At 40.8% G+C, this 25,593-nt stretch overlaps 1 protein-coding gene across 1 annotated transcript; it reads right to left on the bottom strand.

The window, feature by feature from the left end:
* Window positions 1-1,436: 1,436 nt before the first annotated feature.
* Window positions 1,437-25,192, bottom strand: COCH (cochlin). Its single transcript, XM_062576471.1, has 11 exons — window positions 25,059-25,192; window positions 24,908-24,961; window positions 19,495-19,651; window positions 11,819-11,952; window positions 10,663-10,725; window positions 8,279-8,323; window positions 8,044-8,191; window positions 7,618-7,721; window positions 6,115-6,341; window positions 4,102-4,618; window positions 1,437-3,325 (listed from the first exon to the last, which is right to left on the bottom strand). Exons 1-11 carry the CDS (start codon window positions 25,081-25,083, stop codon window positions 3,150-3,152), a joined length of 1,650 nt encoding a protein of 549 aa, XP_062432455.1. The 5' UTR covers window positions 25,084-25,192; the 3' UTR covers window positions 1,437-3,149.
* Between the last annotated feature and the right edge of the window lie 401 nt (window positions 25,193-25,593).

Raw genomic sequence — 25,593 nt, forward strand, 5'->3', positions numbered from 1 at the left:
TTCGTCCCTCAATGAAGATGCAGATCCTTGCTTAACTAACACTTAACACTTAAGGGATATATAGTGAACTACCTAGGCTCTAACAGCCCAAATGTATTTCTAGATTGATACCTGAATTTATTTGCAATGGTTACAATACGCTCCTTCACACTGATTTATGATTAGTGAGGAATGTCTACCTGTTGAGAACAGCGTCTGGCAAAAGCACTAGTGTTCCCCTCGGTGCGGCAGCGGTTACCGGGCTGCGCTGGCCAGAGTTCAGCTGACGCCGCTGGGATTTGCAGACCCCGCCACTGCTGGGATGTAAAGAGGAGCAGGAAAGACACAGCATTCATTTGCATTTAGACAAGTAAAGTTAAATTTCAGAGTAATAAAACCCATTACTCAATAAATACCCTTCAGGCAAAGAAATTGGCTCCCGATCAAGAATACTTCACTAACAAAACTTGATTGTTTGGAAGAAAATTTTGATCTTAATGAGATTAAACTTATAGTGGGCATTTTTCTCCAAACAAGCAATTAAGCTCTGGGACTGCAGCTTTTCAGGACCTAGCGTTCCTTCAGCTGAAGCCAAAGAGAGCAGAAGACCGTGTGCACCAACTGATGGACATATATGACTGCAAAATTACTCATAGTTAACTCACAGACTGCTCAGTGGGAGCTTCCATACACTCCACGTCCGTATTTGAAGGGCAGCTGATCGCAAGCTGTTCAAGCGTTTTCTACCTTTGCCAAGGTCCAGACCAAAGCCAGTCAGTAAATCTTTGGATTGGTTCTGCCGGGCTGAGGAGCTAAGGCGCCAGTTCCAGCCACTTTGCCAAAGAAAGAAGATCACCTTGAACCTTCAGCAATGTGCTCGGGCCTTCTGGGGCACTTGAGTGCAACAGAGAAGTTTTCGGTGTTTTTTTTTTTTTTTAAGGCTTCAATGTTTTCTGAAGCTAAGATACCCTTTAGCCTAACAAAAGGAAGGAAAATGCTGAAAAAAAACTAGAATCACTGCGTTTAAAAAGCAGTGACTTTGATGGAGCTTGGTAAAGTTATTTAGTTGTCCCACTAAAGAGGTGGCCTAAAATCAAGGCTTAAAATACTGTCAGCATTTTGTTCTTCAGACTTAAGAAGAAAATACCATATTTGCATTGTATGGGGACATAGTACAAGAGAAGATACATGTAACAACACAACTATGAAATGCAATTAGCGGTAAAGAACAGTTGTAGGAGAAACTATTGTTTTGATGAAGCTGTTCTGCCTCACGGGGGCCAGCCGCCCTCCCACTTCCCCCCAAAATTGCTATGTTTTAAGTTATAAAGAAGTACAGTTTGCTTTTGATGCAATCTGGATTACATAACTCTTCCTGTGTTAAGTTTTTGAGTCGGGATTTCTCTCTCCCCCCCCGCCAAATTCAGAGATTAGAACAAACAGTAAAGCAAACCACATAAATCTGACTTATTCAATCATAAAAAGACTTTTACATTACAGCACAATAAAACAGAGAGCTGCAAGCCCAGCTTTCTTGCAATGGGTATACTTCTGTAAAAAGTTTTGGCTAAATGGATTTTTTGCACAAAGTTGATACTGCATATGAATTTGAAAAACAATAGCTGAATACCGTATCTATAAACACATAACAAAATTAAGGTTAGCAATCAATAGAAAAATACAAGGCATCCTTGCCATTCATGTTTAGTGTAATACATAGCCAGTCATAAGTTATTAAAAAAATACACTACAAAAGCCCGATAAATATGATCCCTTCTGTACCATTCACAACTCCTAAGAATTTTACAATCAATAGCACAAAAAATACAACAAAAGGGAACCCTCAAGTGACAGCTGAATGAGAAAGTGCTGCTTTGTTTCCCACTGTGTGTTTCACTTGCAAGAAGTGAATTATTTAAACAATACTTAAGTTGAAGTGCGTTGTTCTCTCCAGGCATCAGAAAGAGCATCATTTTAACCACATATAAATTGGTATAAAAAATATCAACGTGTTACTGGGTACATAATCAATTCAAAGCCACTTTTCCAGAAAACTGTTTTTGCCATCTTCAGAAAATGTCACGTCTTAAATGGTTTTACTAGCATTAGAAAACTTATTCTGCAAGTTACCAATTCCCACCAATGCCTCTGCCTACTTTTTTTTGTCTCCTAGCCATCTAAGTAATCTCATATAAACCAGTTAAGTTTCAAGGCTTAAGATAATTTTGGATTTCAATTTAAACGCTTTCACTTTCCTGTACACCATCTAATTTAATCTCCTTGCCTAAGATCCCTGTCTTGAACTTTGTCTAGCCAATAACAACTTTGTAAAATCAAGGCAGCAGAGAGAAAAAAAAATCCAGATTATCAGACACAGTAGGAATATTACTACTGACTTCACTGGTGCATTAGCTAGTAGTATCAGTTAATGTATTAGGACCCAGATCCTCAAAAGAAACTACACTACAGTGCTCTGAAAGTCTGTGCCAAAAGTACCCAACAGCATTGATCGGTAGAAGTGAGATGGTTTTTTTTTTTAATGTAAACTCTGCCAACCAGATGGCAGTATCATCCGAACTAGCAAAATCTCAGCTGGTAAAAACAGACCGTCCTGCTACAATCTGTCATCCTCCTTCTTAATAAACTGCCTGGCAATAGTGGATGTTGCACAACTGAGGCACTAAAAAGGTCTTGGCTATTCTCCCAGGGCTAGTTAGTTGTATACTCACACTATCATCAAGAGAACTCCTGGAAAAGAGTCTAAGGCTACAGAAGGCTCATTGAAATTAGTGCTGTGTATTTAAAATTATATTAATTTTAATGCATGAGAAGACATCTAGTAAGTGGCAGTGCAAGTTTCAGAGCTCTATTATGTTTTCTTTATATACATACAGCTGATACCTGATAGCCTTAAGTGTAAGAAAGATAATATACAAGTATTGAAAATAATAGTTGTTGGCCAAATTCTGTATTCTCATGTCAAGTACAACTTCTGAGGAGCTCGCAAGAATCTTTGATTGACCACAGAAACAGAATGTAGCCTGTCATAACTTATTCCCTTATATTATGACGGTATATTATAAGAATAAAACATCTGTACTTTAGAGGGACCATTTCAGTTTCCTGATTTTAGTTTCAAAGAAGTAATATCCAACAGCAGCTTTTTTGCATTATTGTTTAGAGTCCAAAAAATCTTTACAAATGCCTCTGATAATATCAGGAACCATCTGCTCCAATCCTGTGAACTCCCTAGTGAAGAAAGTATGAGATTCTCTTGGTTCAGAAGCCATGTCCTTCAGGTCATCCACGGGTGCCCAGGCAACACCAACAGAGAAGATTGTAATTCCTACAACGTAATAGTATAGCGAGAATAATACATAAGACCATTTTGTCTATGGATATAAGACAAACAGCTGCTTAGATTGCATTCATGAATTAATTTGGACCAAATAAGGGTGTTTTAATACCTGCAGTCTATCAAAGATATCAGATTTTACCACTAAATATCAGGAATTAGAAGAATTTTCATGGTACCAGTAAGACAGACAGTATCTTAAGGGCTAGTATGTTTGTAGTTTATATAGTGATACACGAGTATAATATTGACATAGTTGGACTTGAAACACAAGCAACACTGCCTTAGTTGTAGAATAATTTGTAAAATAAATCTGGATTGTTTATATGTTCAGTGCTTTCAAGTGTCAGCAGACCAAAAGGTTTTTAAGCCAGAACTGCTTTTTTTCTTTCCTAGATGACAGGGAGCAAGAGTGAGACGATACTGAATGGCATCACTAGTGGAGTGATATGTGATACTAGTGATACTAGTGATATGACTTTACAAAAAAAAAAAGAAAAAAAGAAATCTGCTAACTTCTCTCCTATACAGGAAAATAAGACTGGGCATACATTTTTATCTAAGCTTCCATGACTGAATCTACTTCTACCTGGTTCCACATCACTGATTTTTCATCCTGATGGAGAAGAGTTCCTAATACCTCATGTTTTTCTGAATCTAAAACAGCTATAATACTTCACTAACTCATTGGGGCTGTATTTAAAAACTTATTTAAAAATCTTGATATTTAAAATGAAGCAGAAATAGGGTAAAGATAGGTCATTTACCTGCTTTTTGTGCAGCAGCAGCAGGCCCTCTAACATCATCATAAGACTGCCCGTCAGTCAAAACAACAAGGAAATTCTTGTTGGGTCCATCTTTCATCGGCCCAAACACGTTTCTTGTGGTGAAGGAAATGGCATCGCCGGTAGCGGTGCCACCGCTCATGTAACGGATGTTCTGGATAGCAGCGAGAACCTTTTCCTTCGTGGTGTAGTCGGTGAAGCCGAACTCGGTGCGTTGCTCGTACGTGAACTGCACCGTTGCAATCTTGGAGCCAATATCAGAGATCTCAAAAGCTTTTGCAACATTACTGATGAATTCAAGCACGAGGCGGAAGTTGCTGTCTCCAACACTGCTAGAACCGTCGATCAAAAACCCTATGTTGACGGAGTTGTAGCACGTCTTGCTACACAGCATTTGCTCATGTGAACACAGCTTTTGGACAAGAGGTTTTACGTATTTGGTAGTACCAAACCAGGTGGGCATTTGGTAAGAGAAGAAGCCATTATTTCGACAGACGGCCTATTTAAAAATAAAAAGTCAGAAGGTAAATACTGACATACCTGCTCTATGCATAATTAATCAGACACCTATGTGATTTGCTTCCAAAGATAGACAAGACCCGTAGCCTGATGGCATGTGTGGGTATGTGGGTTTTTTTCCCTTTAGAAAAACAATACAAACATTTCCAGTTGAAGTTGGTGGGAGCTGTATCAGTTTGTCTTATCCAGTAATCAAGTTAACCCTCCCCACCCCTGAAATTTCAAGGACTTTCATGTTATTCTTGTGTTAAGAACTGGAAATTGTAATTGTATTTTTTGAAGGTGACCTAAGTCATGGCTACTGAATATTCAAAAAGAACTGCAAGTTCTATGTTTTTCTTTACTTGCTCAAAATTAGGCTTCTACACTTTCTAGATTATATTTGACCTTAGCAAGCACTTTTTTTTTTGTTTGTTTTAACGTGCCATGAACGCACACATATAGTTGGGCTGAAGTCTAGCTCCAGATCGGCCGAAGTGCAATTTCCTTTTGCCCTGTCTTCCGTAGGCGGCGCGCAGAATGCGAGCTAACCGAGAGAGGGAGTCTTGAAAATCAGTTCGCCAAGGTGATATCTAACGTGGTTAAATCAAAACGCAGAAGGGCCTCGGTCACCTAAGGTCAGTCACCTTTCTGTGCCCACAGGTGCCTAAAAGAGTGGGACCTGCCTGTAATATCCGTGGGATCAGGAGCGAGCTCGCTTGCATCCTGAAGCGACAGAGCTGCAGCATGTTTTCTGTTCGTGCACAGAGCTAAGAGCTTTCTAAAGCCTCCCCGCTGAAGAATCAGTAATGACCTAATGCATAAAAACTCTTGGGGGGAGTAGAAAACCTGTGTTCAGATTCCTACTCTGACTTGTATAGAACAAGATCCATAACTCTTCATCCAAGATGAAGGCCTTGCCTGTCGACACACCGTACTAAGATGTCTCTGTAGTAAAAGTAAATAATCTTTCGCAGGGCAAGTACTGAACCGTACATCTCCTGTCTGCCATTTCAGAATTGGAGGTCACATACCCACATTTGACATGCTCCACCATACCTCATACAGGGGATTTCCTACTCTGAGCATCGTCATGCAATTACAAAGACCAAGGGCTTTAATTTGGCCAAGGCTTGGAACTGTGAGGACAGTGACAACCTTTTGGGGTAACGTTTCTGTGGGCCAATTAGCAGAGAGGGAAAAAAGGGAAAAAAAAAAAAAAAACACTACACTGGTAGCATATAATTTAATGAGATGAAACTGATAAGCTTGCTGAAAATTTGCAGACCCAATATTTTAGGCTTCCTAGTGATAATCTTTTAAATCACTTAATAGCAGAATAAATTTTGGGGTTTTTTTAGATATAATATATATGTATATATGTATACACACATGCACACACATATGTAAGAATTAGTTCATCAGGACTTCAGGATGAAGTAAATTCTCTTGCATCATACCCATGATTGGGAAGTGAATAACGATATTCTCTCTTACTTTGTCAACAAAAGCAATGTCCTGCACCATTCCCAGCTCCTCAGTTGTGGGTTTTGCTACAGAGACGATGAAAACATTGACTCCAAATTCTCTGGCCACTATACCAGCTTCTTCGATGTCGTCGGAGGGCCAACCGTCTAAGAACACTACAATGATCTTGGGAATTCCTTTGCGTGCTCCGTTTTCCAAAGAGAAGAATTTTTGAGCTGTGTGCTTCAAAGCTTTCCCTGATTTTAAACCAAAAAAAAAAAAAAAAAAAAAAAAGGAATATGAAAGAATAATACGATTACATTTCAGTACCAACTCCCCACCTTTACAATGAAGTTGTGCTGGGTTTTAGCCTTTTATGCAATATGAAAAATCTAGATGATTGGTTCATTCTGCTTATAAACTGAAGCCCTGCAGCACATGAACACCAACCACAGGCAAAGAAGCTTAAGAACATCTGGTAAAAGGAGTCATGACTGTAGGATATGTTATTTCAGATTGCCATAAACAAACAGAGCTTTCCTAGATTATAATACTAACAGTATTATAAATAAAAGCATTTTTATTTTACTTAGCTTTGAATTGATGCTTCCAAGATAACCTGATGGGGGCTGAGGGAGGACCCCAGAACAACAACATTCAAACTCTCTTAATTTCCTGAAAATAATAAACCAAAAGCTATTCTTGTCCCATAATCCTTTAAAACTGGAGAGAAAATCAGCTTGCTATAAAAACAAAGTTTTCAAAGGTTATTTAGGTGACTAGCCGAATTCTGCTCTCTGATATGGAAGCGTAACAAGGACGCAACTGCATGGGCAGTTATGTTGTGATTTAACAGTGAAATAGTATCCCAGGAAATTACAGCAATAACGAAGTTCGAGCAACTTGGAAAACTGATAGAGCTGAGGAAAAAAAAATCATTGGATTCCCCCCCCCCCAATAGGCCTAGCATAGTACTAGGAAGCAGATATATTAGTGGCTGCCAAGTGAACTGGAAGGAAGGAAGTTGAGGAAATATCTTGGGAGATAAAACATATTTGGAGTGCTCGGCCTCTTCGTTTGTCAGACATTTCTTCACAGCCACTTACTATTTATTCCCAGATTATTCTAACTCTTTAATTAGCCAGTCAACAGGAAAGAAATGCAAACCTATCAGATATGGATTTGTCTCAAGAAATCACATAGTTACCAGTGAAAAATTCCATTACTGTTCAAACATAGGAAATGATACTCACACTTTCATCATTGTACAATGAGCAACCTTAACCTCTGAAAAGCAAATGTCAGATTTGTCCATGGCCTAGTGGAAAATATTGAACTAAGATGAGCTTGAACTAAGATGAACTCTTTCTTTTTTTACAGAACTGAACCATATATACTTCAGTGTATATGTATATATACATATATATATATTTATTTATTCACACACACAAATATATCTCTATCTATCTATCTACATATTTTTTCACATATGCACATGAAATGATTTCTATTTTGGCAGAAGTATGAACTCACCTGTATTTGAATTGCCTCCTCTGAACCCCAGTTCCTTTATGGCAAACAAAACATCTTTTGCAGCAGTGAAGTTTTTCAGATAGAATTCAATTTTTGGATGTTCACTGTGGCAAAATAAAACATTAAAAAAGAAAAAGAGGTTTACATGACCTACAACAAAATGATTCAAACTACATTTTATCTTGCTAATGCCATAGTGGTATGAGCACTGCTAGGAAAAGTCAACTACACTTACAGCAAGAGACAAAAAAAAATTTTTTTTACACTATTAAGCATTAAGAACCTCATGATGGATTTTTAGTTGTATTTTCCAGTTATAACTGTTCCTGTTCCACGACTCAAACATTGTTCTGCAGAATAGACTGTTATATTAATTGATTTCTCTTATTAATCACTCCGTTATATTTCGTGTAGATCTATTATTACCTGGCTTGTACGACTCCCACGTGAGGCCCTTCCGTTCCGATTCCCAACATCACAGCTACTTTTCCAACAAAGTTTTTCTGCAAATTAAATCTACGCTGGCCGATATTGTAGCTTCCATCAATGAGAAATGCAATATCAGCTTTACAGTCTGTGAATATCCAAAATAATTAGAATACTTCGCACCAAATAAATGTTAGGATTTTGCTTTGCAGAAGTTAAGTCTGTAGGTTCCTACCTTTGTTTCCAGCCTTTTTCTCAAGGGGCTTCTTAGGTCTTTTGCCTTCAATGAAGGAAATAGCATGGATTATTTAGGAACAAAATGATGAACAGCCAGACCCATAACAAGCTTAGATTCTGAGCTACGTTACAAGATTTCCTGATTAAAAACTGTCTTGGGGCGACATCGCCCTTCAATCCGTTAATAACTAAGCTTGCACCGCCGCTGCTCTGTTCCTTGCAGGATATTCTTTTGCAAACCTAATGGTTTCACCTCCTTTTCTGCACCTGCCCAGCTGAGTACCGACACCTAGCCAGAGAGCTGGGTGGCTTTCTGCAGCTCACCACCCCGAGTCCTACCATTCCTCTCATAGGACAGTGCACAGTTTTTAGAAGCAAACTGGGACTTGAACTATAAACCAAAGGTTTTACTCTCAAGCAGGATCTAAGCCCAATGTTTATCTATCAGTGGTCTTCCTAAGACCTGACGTGGCCTTTTGGCATGCATCATCAGTCTTTCACTGGCACTAATTTCTGTGGAGAAGTTCACATCGCACCTAATTTCTGCTACGTAAGTCCTGATAGCGCTTAGCTATCATCACGTGGCTTTCAGACACAAGATGTTTACTATTTTAACAATAACTAACACATGTATTTATTCATGCTTTCTCTGGAGCTCGGCGGTCACAGCGCTCAACCCGACACCGTGCGTACTGCGGCGGGGTAAACAGCATGCGTGCAGCCTTCTTGGCCTCCTCCTCACCCCCTCTGAGCGTGGAGCTTCAGTGGCTGCACGACCCTTCGGAAACCATCCGCATCACCCACCGTGAAAGAAAAATACACTATTCAAAGCCACGCCTGTTTGCGCCGTGCATTCGGAGTGGTAATTGTGGTAACATATAGAAAAACCGAGAACTGAAATGAAAGGAAATGGGTGAAGAGATGGGATTTGGAATGAGGAATAAGGAAATGGCTCAGGATAGCTAGAAACTCAATTTGGTAAAGAAGTAACTTCATTTGGTTCTATGATTTCGTTTCCATCAAAATAGCCATTTAAGCAGGACAGGAACACTACCACGAACACAGGCTACGGGCTCACCAAGGGTTTTCAGTGACAGCAGGATCATATCTTCTATCTAGCCATGCTGCTTTGTAAAAGCGAAAAAAAAGCACTATAGATAAGTGCTTAACTTAGAGCACACGTTTATCCTTTGCCATGATGCAGTATTATTCATCAGCTGCTTTGCTGAAGAAGCTAGAGGAGGTTATGGGAGCACTGGAGAAATGCAAGCATGTTAAAAAGGAGCAGAAAGAAGTCAGAAAATTATAGCCCAGTCTATTTAATAATAATTCCTAAAATAAACATTCTGTTAACTGATCATCTTTGTATTTATAAATTGTTAAGGAATAGCCACGTGAATTTGTCAAAAACAATCATCCTAAATTAATTCTAATTTCACTTTCTGACAGGAAAGCACAATACTATTTAATATTTCTTTAACAAATTAGAAGATGGAATAGAGAAGAGACTTGTATTTCCAGATGGTACTGGTGGGATAAGGTTGCTATTAAAATTCAAAATTATTGTAATAATTGAATGGTGACTCAAAAAAAACCCCAAATATAATTCTGGAAGGACAAACTCCAGTACTGCCCTTAAGAAAGAAAAATCCAATACAGAGATACAAAATGCAGAACATTTCAGCTGCTAGGGCAGCAATGGTGGGTTGACAGAGGACAGCAAACTGGATACAACCAGCAATGAGATGCTGAAAAGGACGAGTGTCCTCCTAGGACGCTGTGACATCCTCTGCCAGTTCTACCACCGCGTGCTGCCGAGCGTGCTGGGGTCTCAGCTCCTCTGCTTTTTTCACAGCACTGCCCTTTAACGAAGCAGGCAAATGTAGGAGTCTAGAGAAAGCACATTGCTGAGGCATTTAGAAAACATGCCTTAAATGGAAAAGTTGAGAGCATGAGGTTTGTTTAGCCTAGAACAAAGAAAGCAGACGGGAGCGCAATGATGTTTTATGTTGGTTTAAGGAGGACAGTGACCTGTTGGCTGTGTCACTAACTGGATGAGAAGTAGTAATTGGCTTAATTTCCAGCAATAAAGATGGAGATTAGCTAACAGGAAATTTTTTGCAATTAAACTAGTTAGAACTGGAAAAGATCTTCTAGGAACATTTAGTCCTGTCTCACAGTAGAGATACAAAGTTTTGAAATCCTTTCCTGCCATGTTCTTCTTGATGTTACCAGTAGCACATATCTATCATCTAATTTTATCACATCACATGCTGCTAAAGTAAACAAAACCCTTGAAATATGCTATTTTGGTCAGACATTCATGCACTGCAGCACATGGGGCTTCCACCGTTAATACGCTCAGTTGCAGAGGTCTCATACCTGTAGAGGGACGTGCTGTTGATATTGATCGTCCAACTACTTCAAGTGCTACGCTCTTGGCACCTGTTAAAATATTGAAAGGATAAACTTACTTACACTTTCAGTGTATTACATGAAATTACATATGCTTGAAGAACACTATTTCCAATACTTTCTTCATCATCCTCTACTAGCTACTCTTGCAGGTGGGCACTGGCCTAAAACATGTTTGGAGAGACCCAGGACTACAGCACTTGTTTTTTGGGGTAATAAGCTTCTCCTCTGTGCTTCTAAATTTGAAAAAAAATAACAGCTGTCAAGCATCTACAGCACATCTAATTGATAAGAGGTTTTGAGCTGTAACAGACATTAATTTTAGCAAATAAATTCAGGGCTTGATCTTGGAGAAATGGATATCACCTGCACCTTCACTGAAAGTACCTGTAGTTTCAGGTTCTTAGCTATTAACTTTAATCCAAGGATTACTAGCATCTTAGAGATAATAGGCCAAATTTTAGTTATGTAAACATCATAAATGTATTAGAGTTTCCATTCCCAAACTCTGAAACAATGTACCAGAAGAAACACAGGCTTAGTTTAATGTTTTTAAACCAAAACAGAATACGTAACCAGCAGGCTTCTCTGTATATTTTTATGAGGTGACTTAAGATAACTCAAGTGGCAGGGAGTAACAACTTATTTGCAATCAAATACTGTATCTCAGCTACACAGACAACAAATTCTGGAAAAATTGCTATATCACATTGTGGTTTAATGACCGCATTAAACCTAAGGTGACATTACCCCTGTTTTTGGAGGGTTAGCTTTCTGTTTGTATCCTGCCCTCACCAGGACCACAACTACAGTGACAAAGCACCAATTGCACCAATTAAGGTCATTTTAAATTGTCATGGAACTGCACTGCCAACTGCTTGTTTTTGTGTGATTATATTCTGAATCGTTGCCATCTAGCTCACGTGTCAGCTTCAATAACAGATCGACTAGCCTAGCTGAAATAGTATTTTAAGGAAACTGGGAAAATGAGGATAAGAACTTAAAAGTGAAAGCTTTTGTTACTATACAAAATCACAGTTTTTTATGCATACAGAAGATGTTTCCTTGAGTTACGTTAATATTTCAAATAGGGTTTGCAAAATAATTAGTGTGATCCACTTACGAGTCACTGAGAAAGATGAAGCCCATCTGGCGAGCATCTGAGACTGGATCCCATTGGCATTTACCGCAGGGTAGTTCTCCTGTCCTGGGAGAGTCTGTACCCTTACAGCTCCTCCTGCGCTGGTGATCACCCCTCTGGGACAGACGAAAAGTTATGATAAAGTAGACATTTTAACTACAAGGAAATAAAAAAAAATTTACCATTCTTAGTATGTGGGACACTCCAGCCTCCTGAAAAAGATGCTCTACAAACAAGCAGTTGTGTCAAGACTGAAAAAAGCCATCAGTCACCAAAAAAATTGTTAGAGAATCTATTCTGCTGAGCACCACACAGACTTAGCAAAAATCATCAGAGAGTTTTATAATTTTAACATTCCTCAGACAGAAACAGATGAGCAATATGTAAAGGACTGATATATATTGCTAAAGGAAAGAACTGTAGGAGAACATACGTGTTTGAGTTTGTGACTCATGGATATCTGCAGCTAAAAATTTGCTATGTTCAACTATGAAATGACCAAATCTAAGAAAACTAAGGAAAAAGACTGTTGCTGATATTACTAATTTGTATATATGACATTGCATTATGGCACAACAGAGAATGAGGTCAAAAATGGTAGGCACTATTGATAGCATCTATCAGATTACTGAGAAATACAAGAACAGAGCCTAAAGGATCCTATTTGCCTTATTCTTTAGCAAAGGTTAAGTGTAAAATCAGAAAAGAATGAAATAAATAGAATGCAAATTATCATCTCAGTCCATGATTCCTGCTTGCATTCAGGCTAGACTTGGAAACTGCATCTCAACAACAGGTCCTGTTCAAGCATGCAGTTTTTGTTAATAGAGACGCAGAGTAAGACACCACACTGCAGCATAAGAATCTAGAATACTTAAGTAATTGCTAACACATCTCAGGTATCTCAATTCATTTAAGCACACCACACTGAGTCCTTACTTTGCAGTTATATGGGTTAGTAGAAAAGTTCAAATAAATACCAAAAAGCTTACTGATTAAAACATATATACATTATGAAGTTACAGTTACTATTATCAGATTACTGCTATACTCCTTAATGCCTTACTAAAACAATCAGTTTAAAAGTGTAGAAGGAAAAAAAAAAGACAAAAACAAACAAACAAACAAAAAAACAACCACCAAAAAGCCCAAAACACCTAACAAAATCTATGCAGGACATTTCCAAGAACTGAACAGATTTGAACCTAGAAAATTCACATCCCATACAATAAAAGAGATAGTAGTCTAGTTCTTAGAGAAGGCCACTACAGATTTCCTCTCTTATGTTTCATTTTGCAATTGAAAGGGTTTTGAGATTGCCTATCAATCAGATTTGTCCCAGCACGTGAAACACATATTTGAAAGTCTTATTGATGCTTGTGTGATGAGTCTCTTAGCACTATCAGGACTTACATGACTGTATGCATATCCAACAGGACAGATTTATTTATTTAGGAAACTTCAGGGTTAAAAGCTACTATTGGGTGTAGGTAGAAGCAAAGAAAGAATTTACATACCTGCTTTCGCAGGTGGAAAGATTGTTGTGGATGTTTGCGTTTGGATACCTACAGTGTCATCAAAACTGCTTTTTATATATTTCATTAGCATAAGAGAGAAGGTTCAATTATTTTTCAGAGGCCAAAATTTGACGCTAAGCTTCTCTAAGAGGGGAGTAAAAGCTTAACGCTCTGTAGTAACCAGGCAGGTACAGCACTTTGGAGGAAACATCTGTTTCAAGACTACTGAAACACAACAATATGCCTTTGTGTTTATTTTTCTTATCTGTTTGGCTTCCTGCTTGAAAAGAGGTCCCAGCCTAATCCAATGTAAAACACTGCAAAAGGAGAATAATCAAAACCAGAAGTTAGAAAAAACTTCATATATTTATGGTGATATTAGCTCTGGGCATTTGTGGCAAAACCAGGTGCTACATAACTCTCCTTGTGGACTGCTTTTATGATATACTCCTCATTCACGGACATGGTTTGTATCTCTAAATAGAACTGTGGTTATATATAATTCCTATACCATGGAAAATTGTGATAGTAGTTGCAAAATATACATTCATTTTCTCATCTAGGAATACTGTATACATCATACAGACAGGTGACCATTAGTAAAGTTACTCCGAATCCTGGAATTTGAAGTCACAATATAAAGCTGGTAAATACAAACAGCACTACACAATCTTTAAAAAGTGAGAGAGGAAAAACTAGGGAAATTCAGTAAGGCAAAATTATCTTTGGGGAGACAAATCAGTGAACTTCAGTCTAATTAGAACACTATTTTCTTCTCCATTACCTTGTTCTCCTTGACATTCAAGCCTTTACTAGTGTCTCAGTCTTTAGGAATAAGGAAAGATGTGCAAGAAAGAATACAAAGCAGCAGGAATCCAGGAATCCAAAGAAGCTTTTTTTTTTTTTTTTTTTTTTTTTAATATTAATTGGAGCTGTTTCTAGTTTAAATTTATACTGGCAATTGTAGTGAAGTTACTTTGGGTTTGAACCAGCATAAAGGATCTATGTCCAAGTCCAGCTCCCCAAAAGAGCTTAGTATTTCTTCCCATTTCCTTTGTTGTGAACTTGGAACATTAACCAGCGGCTGGATTAAGCCCAACAAGACCACATCTTGTGCTGATAGCTCAATCTAACAAGCTTTCCTGGAAGCAATGATTTCAGCCTATCTTGTTCATAGCGGGAACAGTTTTCTCCATATTGTTCCAGTATGTCTATTCGTCTTTCCATTTTGATTGCAGTTAAATCATTCTGGAAGAACCTAGAGGTAATTCTCTGCCAAATTTGGGAACTGTTTCCTCTGAAACCAGAGTGGAAGATTTATTTGCTCTTATCTATTTACTGAGGGCTCCATTGACTCTGTATTTCATCATAAACCATAAAGCTTTAGACAATGTTCTAAAGATGCACTATTTTCACATATTTTTCACCTCTCCTTGCTATTTTCAGTGCAAGGGTGTGGGGGGGCTAATACTAGATGCAAGTATAATATGAACTATATATCTTTTCGAAAATTATTCCTCTTCCCTTGCCATTTTGTTCTGTAGGTAAGTTAACAAGCGTGCTGTAAGCCGTCTTCTAAGACCCCAGTTTTACCTGAAGGTGTTTCTTCCAGCTAGCTTAGTCAGAGGGCCCACCGATACACGCCGAAGAGGAGTGATCCGTATTGTCCGTCTACCTTTATATTCTGAATGACTTTGGCAAGTAACTTCTCATGGCCATTTAAGACGCACTATAGAAATGAGATTCATCCCGGGTAGATCTGCAGTAGTATTTGAGCAGTAAAAAGGTGCCTATGCTTTTCCTCAGAATATAATTTGCGTCATTAAAATCTGGTTTTATTTTCACTGCTGTACTTTGTTCCTGTGCCAATGACTTGCATGCCTGGCTGTTTTGATTACACTGGGGCTGTAGATTTTCCAGATACAGCTGTCACATCCTTAGTCACTATATTTCTTGCTACTGTCAGGGCTGCCAGAAAGCAACGTTGTATAGAAGTTGTCACTCCATTCTCCTGCCTGGCTTCACTGTTAATAATCATCATTTATACTTGCGCTATATTTTTCATTCCAGAATACACACAAATTAAACAGAAAAGGAGACACATGAGGAAATAATCCAGTACCTCGCCGCGCAATAGCTCATGGGAGGAAGAACACTGGCCAAAAGGCAGCAGAAGATATAGGACGTTCTTATATGCAATAAGAATTCCATCCCAAACCTACTTAAAAATTTAAATTGAGGTCAAAGAGCAGAGGTGACTGAAACATTTAGAGCTTTAGCCCCCCTCTTCAAGTACCAGAACCTGTCAGAGAAAGAGATACAGGGCTGGCTTGATTTTGCTGACCTTTGGATGCCTTTTTCAAGGGAGTCTGCACATGAGACCTGATGCGTAGGGGCTCTTCCAGTTAGGGCAGACGACCTTTACACGTGTAATTGCATTCGACAGTCTTTGACACAGCAGTAAAAAGCTGAAATACTAGAGAACAACAGGAAAATACAAGGTTTTTCACCTTTCTGAAAATGGTTTTGCTCTGGGTCAATTTTCAATTGTTCTTTGGAATTTGCAAACCCATGCTAGATTTTTGAGATGGAGAGAGCTCTCCTCGGCACACCTGTAAGCCTGGAAAAGTTTGAGATGAGCTGAGTGCCTGTTCTCTAAAATGATCTTAGCTCTGTAAATGTAATGAGCAGCTATATAAAATTAGCTAAAAATTACAAAATACTGTCCATGGAACGGACAAAGACAACGTTACTACGCAAGGACGGGCGATGGAATGAAAGGAAACGGCTTTGAACAAAGACTAAATGTTCCCGTCTCAGGAAAGTCCAAGAGCTGCAGGGCTGCAACTGCGCTGTTGGAAGTACACATTGAACAGCTTTAGCCTTATAGTTCAGAAGCAAACACATCCTCAGAGAATAACATATGCCTTCATGCTAGTAATTACGCTCGTCTGAGCAGGCAATCAGTGTTTTCCGCAGAGGGGAAAGAGCGGAAAGGTCCCCGTCTGGCACGCTGTCCAAGAGCGGACTTTTAACCCACGTCCCCGTTCCCACGGGGCAGTGAGGAGTGCTTGCTCTGAGGACTCTCAGGACTTCTGAGAGGGTGCTTTGACGAAAAGCTTTCCTCCAGAGGCTAGGATCAGGCGTGACAGCTGACGTATCTGCACTCCCATCTTCTCTTCCCGCTATCAGCGGCTACATACAGCTCCTTCCACGTCTCCCCTCTCTCTGCGCCGCGGCAAGGAGCGCCCTGCCCTTCTCTGAACTGCAGCCTCCCACCGCTGCCTGCCGTCACCTACCGGTACGGGGCTCTCCTGGCTTTTGTGCCAGCATCCCCTTGCCCCCCTCCCCGGTTCTGCTCTCTCTGCTGAACTCCTGCTGCTTTTGGCAAGAAAAAGGCTCAGCAGCAGAAGTTTCCCAGTAAACGTCCTGTTGCCCAGAAGTCCAATCCTTTTGGCCAAATGACCAGTCTTTTTCTACCAAACACTGAACAGCTCAGAGGTGGTCAGTCTTCTCTGGGGTTAGTTCCCAAGGACTATTGCAGCTGACTTGGTACCACCATAAGATAATTCTGCTACACTTAGTTCTGGGAACCTGATGTTTAATTAGGTGCGTTTCCACCCTGTGAATAGTTACAAAGGTCACGAAAAATTTTATGTGTCTATTTAGCATCTAGAAATTACCAAATCAGATTAGGTCTCCATTTAGTGGAATTGGCACTAGATCAGAACTACACAAGCTGAGAATTTAGTCCTTAATTTGGTCTTCTGATTATTAATCCAATTAATTAGTCAATGGTAGATTTAACTTGCTTCCTTATGCCTACATAGTATCATTTGGTAGGAGGCTCCTCAGTCTTCCCCATAACAAATAAAACTTCTCTTCTTCTGCTCAGAAAAATAACAGTATTAAATAAATATTCTGTATTCTGACAGTAAATAGGCATAAGAGAAGAAAAATAGAATATAAAAAACTAAAGCAGAAAAGCTTACTTATCTGTTGTACACAGAAGTAATCACAGTTAAATTCTGCTAAATTCTTTCACTAAATTCACAGGTGTACTGTACAGTTTTTTCTAGCATTACTAGTTGCATTGCATTAATAGAACAAATGAGCATTATTTGGTGTATATATAAAAGGAATCAAGCCTCAGTTTGGACCCAACACACAGAAACTGGGGGTGGAGAACAAACCTAAGCTCACACAACCATTCTTCATTATTAAAAAAAAAAAATTTTTTTTTAAAGCAGCAACCCCTTTCACCCCCTTGAACTGCTCCTAAGCTATGCGCCTGCAAATAGATACCATAATTGTATGAGTCCACTTTATATAGGGTATATAAATCATTTTAGTGTCATATGCCTGATGTTTAATAGGATGTAAGGTATGTAGCTATGTTGCAGTCACCATACAATGTAATGTAAGACATACCTAGCTACCATTAACCAGATGTTGTTGCTTCATTTATTTGGAAGAAACTTCTGAAATTGTCAGAAAACATATCTAGTTTTGCTAGAACGGCATCAGATTACCGTGATTACCTACTAGCAGCAGGTTCTTGGAGTCACCTGGACACAAACATGGAGTTTAGCCATGGAATACACAGCTAGAAGCACGTTTTCCCTCTGCTGCTTGGTTGGGTTTTCTAGCCCGCACTGAAGGTAGCGCAGACCTTATCCCCCGAGCAGCCAGCCCCCAGCAAGCCTGTGTTACTAAGACCAGTATTTATGGCCACAGATAATTCCAGCAAAACCAACGAGTAAGTGATAGTAAGCTCTGTTCTCAACAGGAAAGGCTAACGGGACTCGTAGCTCCTAACTTAGAGGCACTATTCAAAAACAAAAGGTTCTCCTGAGCAGATCTTTCCCCTGTAAGTGTGACAAACTGCTCTTTCAAAGTACTTTACTACAATCTATCCTATTCAGAACACTTAAACTTTTTTAACTTGTACTAAAATACTTACTGGAAGGCACGGAGTAGAAAGAAGATAAACACGTTTTCATCTCGTCACTGCCATTAGTACCCTCAGATTAAAGTTTTCCAGACAGGCTGCGCATTTCGCAAGCAGAATAATTTAGACTGATGCTTAGTATGGAAAAACCAGTGCGGCCTAAGTTCGGTGCTGCTGAGTTGCCTCATCGTAATACAACTTACAAGGTACCGACTTCAGTGAAGAACTAAATGATGTGTAAATGCCTGAGCTTTGTTACCCTGGAGAAAGAGTAGCCAGACCTTGAAGAGAAATCTGTCTTCTCTATCTCTAATACTTTCTTCTTTTATAAATGTTAATTTTCTGGTCCGATTCTAAAAATTGTATTAAAAACCTAGATTATGTGAATATTTTTCAGTATTTTTAGGATTCCACTAGAGAGATTTTACTGAGATCGGCAGTAAAAACAATATTGAACTGTAGAAAAACAGATCTTGCAGCATAGCTGCACAGGGGTTGATGGTTTTCCGGGCAGCTAACGCAGAAAGCACAGAGTCCCATCTGTAAAGGAAATGGAGCCTACTGGGTTTTGTTGTGGGAGGGTTTTTTGCAGCAGTAAACACAACAGATTTAAGACTGCTGCCTAGTAGATCAGGTTAATAACTTTAGAAAATAGCATTTTAGCTTCTGCAATATTTCAAAACACTTTGGTCTAAGTGCCTTTGGGAAAAAAAAAAAAAAAAGATTTGATAGTAAAAAACACTTTTCTCTTAAAGCAAAAGATTTAAGAGCCATGGTCTTGATGGACCATACTCACCCCAATCCTGGTTGCATTCATTTGCTTAGGAACTTAAACAGATTTCAGCAACTTCAGGAGAGATGTCCTTTTATTCTCTCGTTATATTTACACCGTATCCTTCTGCGTCTACGAATGATACACAAGGTATCTCGCACTGAAAGTCTGTCTTCTACTTTGCCATTTCACAGGTTTAGGAATGGTATTTTCAAGAATTAAGCACAAATTCAGATAACTTCCAAGTTACCCGGCTTTTCCTTTCTCCGTTGTTCTCCATTCTTGTAGTGGCTTTCCTACCGAGCCAGTATGTCTTTGGAAGCCCAGAAAGCCTTTATTTGTCATAGAGTTGAAGGGTTAAAAAATTTAAAATGTTGCAAGCTTGCTTAATACGTTAATTAGCAATCATCTGACATACCTGTGGATGGCAGCCCCACAGACACTGGAAAGGGAGGCATAAACTCCATCCCCAAAGACATAAAATTGCCACAGAGGACAGTTTGCTGGGCAAAGGACGTCTTCTGTCTCCTTTTGAAGGTCAAGTCCTCTTGTAAAGCATGTGATAGCTGTGGAAGCTAAAATAAAAAAAAAAAAAAAAAAAAAGAAAGGAAGAAAAAAGAAAAATTTGTGATCTGAAATTTTTTTTAAATCCATACCCCAGGTTTAAAGCAATGTTTGAATTTAAAGTTAGGTACAGTGCCTTGTCTTATGCTCCAGTAAATCTGAGTGGTATCTGTAGAGCGTAGAAGTGTGCAGTTGTGGCAAGGAAGAATACACACATTTCCATTGATTTTATGGGACAGAAATGGTGAGAGGAAAAAAAGGTGGAAAAAGTTGAAAAAAAGATCAAAATAAGAGAAAGTAGCACAAAACATTAAAATAAAAATCCAACGAATAATACAGGAGGAAACGATAGCAGCAGTTCAAAAAAACCTGTAAGTTTACTAGGAAGGCAAAAGGCAAGGGGAAGACCTTAGAGGGCGGGAGAGACACAGGTCTGAGCTGCACCCTCCGAGAAAGCAGTCAAATGACCCCTAAGTCCCCAGAGCAATCATCTCCAGCAACGGGCCATCCACAGAGCACGTGGGGCGCCCCGACGCTCCCACGCAGAGGAGCCCGTGGAGCAGGCTGCCAGCAGCATCCCCCTAGCTCCGCAGCAAACCCTGCCGAGGCTGCTGCGGAAGAGGGAGCATCTACCAGCAGGAATGCCAGCAATATCTAGATCGTTCATACCAGTTCATTGCAATGAAGACTACATCATTACCACTGTGAAAACAACTGTCAAATCCACCCATTGAGATATAGGAGTTATTTATTCAGGTTAGGCACATACATTTTTTTTCACATAATACTGCGCCCTTCATTTTTTAACAGTGGTACCTTGTTTTACCATCATTAAGCTTTTATTGTGTTTACATGTATGCAGTGTACATATGCAGACCACCAGTATACCAGTAAACAGTTTTGTTTAGCAAACTGAAGCTTTTTGAGATCTTACAAGTCACGATCTTGGATACTTACAGTCATTCTACTACTACACAGTACAATGTATCCAGCCGACCTGGCAGCGTGGCTTATTAAGGCTTTTGCTTACATCAACACCAATTCAGCATCACAAATTCAACCTGGATATTTATTCTGAAATTCCTAAGAGTAAATGTTGCCCTCGCTGAGCAACAGAATGCAAGAACCTTTTTTCTATATGTACTCAGAGTATTATTTTTTCAGAATATTAGAATGAGAGCCGGCAGAGGCTCTCATCATTAGTGTGTGTGTGTGTGTGTGTGTGTGTATATACAAATATATATATAAAATGTATATAATACACACACACACACACACAGATATATTTATCAGTATATACTCCACAGTATTGTATCTCAAGAAGTACGTTTAGGGGAGTAGAGATCCGTTCCTTGTGGGCTTTTCAACTTTTCTCTCTTTCCCTACAGTATTTACTGACCCTGACATAAGTTGCTGTTGTTTGATTTCCCTCGCTGGCAGAGCAGGGAGCACACTACCAGGTGCCTCCCGCTGCTCTCACCAGGATTAGAGCTGGAGAGCAGAACATTTAGGCATACAGCAAAACTCATTCTTGCTGCTTAAATTAACAATTAAAAGGTTTATTTTTAAGTATACGCAATCCTCGTGAAGGCTATACTGAAACAGTTAATCTACCTGATCATATCTTCCTGAAAAATCTTTGTTGCTATTTGTGGGCGCAAAGATGTTATGTAAATATGCTGACTATGCCTATATATCCCAGACTAAGGAAAGAAAAAAAAAGTGGTAAACACTTTCATTTTCCCTTCGTAAAATAATACAAGCTCTCCATCTAGCAAGAAGCTCTGTGAAGTGATTTAATCTGATTCTCAAGAATCCTAAAAATAACCCCCCTGTCTTTCCGGGAAAGCGCTACCAGGTAGGTGTTAGCTAGCTCTGGGGCAGTAAGGAGGTAGCATCCGCCAAGCGCCAGCCAGCGACTCCACCAGAGTCGAGCAACAGCTGGGCGGCTGGAAACCCTTGGCAGAACCCACGCATTAGCCATCACTGCGACGCGCATTCCCCGTACTCTTTGTTTGCGCGGTACGACTTGTGCCACACACCCTGGAACATTTGTCAAGCCTCCGACAAGTGCAAGACATCATGGTAAGTTTATAGCACCTGTCATTTTTAACGCACTTAAGTTGACTGAGTGCTCTGAGAGCCTATGAAGGCAGCAATTGGACAGACACATCTTGTTAACGCATCTCTAACGCTGCTCAGAAAACTGTGTCTCTTTGCACTTCCTAAATACAGTCATTCGTCCCGCTAGCATTTTAATAGCACTGAGGGGAGGGGAGGCTGGGGATATCTTGCTGTGTTTCCCTAGCTGTGGAAACACAGAACTCCACCGTAGCCCTGTCGCTGGGATCTGGACCGCTGAAGAGGTGGGACTGCTCCTGAGGGAAGAAAGTAAGTTCCTACCGTATGAAATAAGGAGCTGTAGCTAGGGGCTTTAACAGCTCATACCCCAGTTGGATCACCAGGGTGGAGACCTTGTAACACACTTTCAAATACTTTACGTTGTTAATTAAAAAGAAGCAATTTCATTTTGTTTTGCTATGTAAATATATTTTCCTATATACTATAACTGGGACTAATACTATAACTGGGACTAATGCTGTTATGAGCAGCATCAAACTGAGAAGTCCTGGGCACCAAAATGAAGAGTTACGGTACCAACTTTGCAGTGAATTTTGTTCTTCCCTAAGAGTTAATGTATTATCACCTATCCAAACCTATGAGCATATGAACAGGAAAATAAATTAATCGACTCATAATACTGGATCACATAAAATAGTTCTTTGCCAACTTGCACACTAACCATTCTCCAGATTTCATAGGTGATAAAATTGAAGAAAATAGTAGGTTTTGTTAATGTATTCAAGATACTTTATCATAGCTGAACCAGCCAAAAAGCCATCTATAAAGTAACCAAGTGTTTTGTCACCATAATTTAGGAATACAGTAGCAGTTGAGATATTTCTCTGAATGCTTATGTGACCCAGTACTCTACTCTATTCCATGTAAAGTTTAAATCTTTGTATTTTGCAGGAAGGAAAGACGAGCCTGCAGTTTAAAGAAAAGGACTCAGTCCTACTCCTATCCATTCTGGACTCTGTCCAAGGCTGGAGACCAAGGGACATGCGAACGGACAGGCCTTCAAAACTGCAATGAAATGACCATATTCGCACTCAAGACACACACTCCTTACGCCTCACAGAAGCACACCACATCCGGGCACATCGTAAAAACAGAGTACAAAGAAAAAACAACATGTATTTCTTCCTGATCACAGGCATATTTAAAGATAAGGATGGATATCTTCCATCAGTGCTGACCCTAAAAAAGAAAAGAAGAAAAAAAAATAAAGGCTGTTTTCTCCTAAAACATCCACCCAGTAACTGTACTTCCAATTATCCCCTCAGTTTTCATCTTTTTGCTGCCTAATCCCATACATTAATTTGCACTGAATAGCTATTTCTTACTCCCACATACAAAAACTTTCACAGTTTTTGAAAACAGCCATTAATTTGGAAGACTCTAGCAAAATAAAATCTACAGCTAAAATCTGAGCTCTAACCTTGACATTTCCATCCATTGCTTAAGCAGAATTTGTTTCTGTGTATGTAGAAAAAAAAATCCCCATGTTCATTATTACAGAATCAAGGATTCCTAAAATAGTTTAATGACTCCTGTCCCTAGGATGCTGCTTACTGCTTTAGGTATTTAATATTATTTATTTATGAAACAGGGATATTTGGGGTCCTTGCTATCTTGCACCTTTAAATAAGCCTGGGTTTGATTTTATGCAGTGACTGCTTCCACAGCCTTGTCTAGATTAGAAAACAAACAAAAATACTATTAAAAATACCTGCTTATATTATTGGAAAATGTGTTCACAGGTTATATATTATTCATTTAATGTTAAGCATACATCCTGATATGGACAAGGTGGGTAGGTCTACTTAGGTACCTACCTCATACCATATGTATGAGCTTAAATCCATTAGATTCGCAAGGAAACTAACGTTCTCTCATTACTTCATACAATGGCATTTAAGTGCTTTTATAAAGTTTCTGCAAATTTATAGTGCAATAACCAAATGCTGATGAATTCGGGCTCAGAATAATGGTAAGATACAATCTCATAAAGCATCTGTTCACCTAATTATAAAAACATTCTGGTACTTTTGGTGACCAGGTAAAGTAAAATTAGATTTGCCAGTGTTCCCTTACTGTTAGTTTATTTGGTTCCAGATACCTTCAGTTTACACTGGCTTCTTCTCAGTTCTGTGGGGAAGCATTGCAGTGAACTTTTCACTTTGTTTCCTGCAGGACTGTTGATGTTTCTCCTGTAGTGCACCCGTGAAATAGAAAGGAAAGGAATTGAAGTTGGAGTAGGTTTTCCATTGCTTCTCTCCCCCCACCTTTTTTTTTTTTTTTTAAGTCATAGCACTCCTGTGCCAAATAGCCGTTATCACAGAAGCACAAAAGAGTTTTCTAAATGTTTTTAAACAAACTGAGCATTAACTCTTGCTTCATAATTATTGTGAAGTCCTTAAGCATCGTCGGAAAAGCTTGCGATCACTCACCCTCCGCAGGCCAGGCCAGGGCCTGGGAGCGCATCCTCCCGAGAGCTCCTGCCTCCTTTGGTGAAAGGCTCTGCTGGAAGGGGACACCCTGCTCCCGTCCCTTGGATGACTTATTCCTTTCACCGTTTCCTACGGCTCCCGATTCCCGTGGCTTGACTCCGGCTCCAGGAGACCCCGTTCTCCAGCAGCGGGGATCCAGTCCAACAGAGCAGGTAGCAATTGCCAGTGCGTGCCCTTGCGGGCATGGTTAAGAGTCTCGTTTGCCTTCCAGGGCAAAATAACGGCGGGGTGGGTTTCATGGGTTTGCACCGATTTTCCACGGTCAGACATACGCCGGAGATCCTCAAAGGGGCAAGCGCTCTGCAAATGCCTTTACAGCACATACGCGCACACACGCACACGCACATATAGAGGCGCATACACACGCGTGCTCTGGTGCATCAGCCTTCCCTCCAGGAGGTATTTGTCACTACTGCCCATCTTCACGCTATGCCAGGAGGAAACTTTCCCCGCTCGGATCCGGGAACCTTCCCTGATACCCTCCATCTCCTTTCGCATCCTCCCCGCAGCCCTTCCACTCTTCCCCCAGCCCTGCTGCTGCCCCGGCGAGCAGGGCCGGGACAGCGCAGCGACATCCCCGTGCCCCCCCCCGGGATCCGCGCACGGGCCGAGGGAGCAGAGCGGCAAACTCACCCGAGCCGCCGCCGCCGTCGCCGCCGCGCACGGGGCCGCAGAGCAGGAAGGCGCCTGCGAACAGACGGAACAGACGGGTCGGACCGGGACTGGCCGGCTCGGCTCGGCTCGGCTCGGGGCGCCCGCGCAGACCCGCCGCCGCGGTACCCACCTAGGAGAAGCGACACGGGCCACATGGCTGCGGGCACACGGGGAAAACGGGGAGGAGAAACCCTCGGAAGCGGCACCCTGGCAGCGGGGAGCGGCGCGCCCGGGCCGGGCCGGGCCGGGCCGGACCGCGCTGCCCTTCCCGCCGGCTGGGCTCTGCGCGCGGCCGCGGAGAGCTGCGCGGAGCTGTGCGGCCGGCAGCGCCCGCCCCGCGCGCTTTAAACTCCTCCCGGGGCGCATGAGCGCTGCGGCGGGCCCGGGGGGCCGAGGGGGCGGCCCGGGGGTGGAGGGGAGGGGGTGAGGGGCAGGCGCGTTTGCTCCCGGTGCGTTTATGGCAGGTGGTTCAGGAAACGCAATGGGCCAGCAGGTATTTTGTCGCAACGCCTCGCCCTGCTTTCACGACCGAGGGAAGAGGAAAGCCGCAGCGGAGCGGCGGGACAGCTCGCTCCGTGCGCGCCGTCGGTGGCAGCCGCTTCCCGCCGCCGCGGCGGAGCGGCGGCCTCACCTGGGCGCGCCCATTTTCTTCGATTACATTAATA

Source organism: Rhea pennata, chromosome 5 (genome assembly GCF_028389875.1).
Source record: "Rhea pennata isolate bPtePen1 chromosome 5, bPtePen1.pri, whole genome shotgun sequence".
NCBI classification, from domain to species: domain Eukaryota; kingdom Metazoa; phylum Chordata; class Aves; order Rheiformes; family Rheidae; genus Rhea; species Rhea pennata.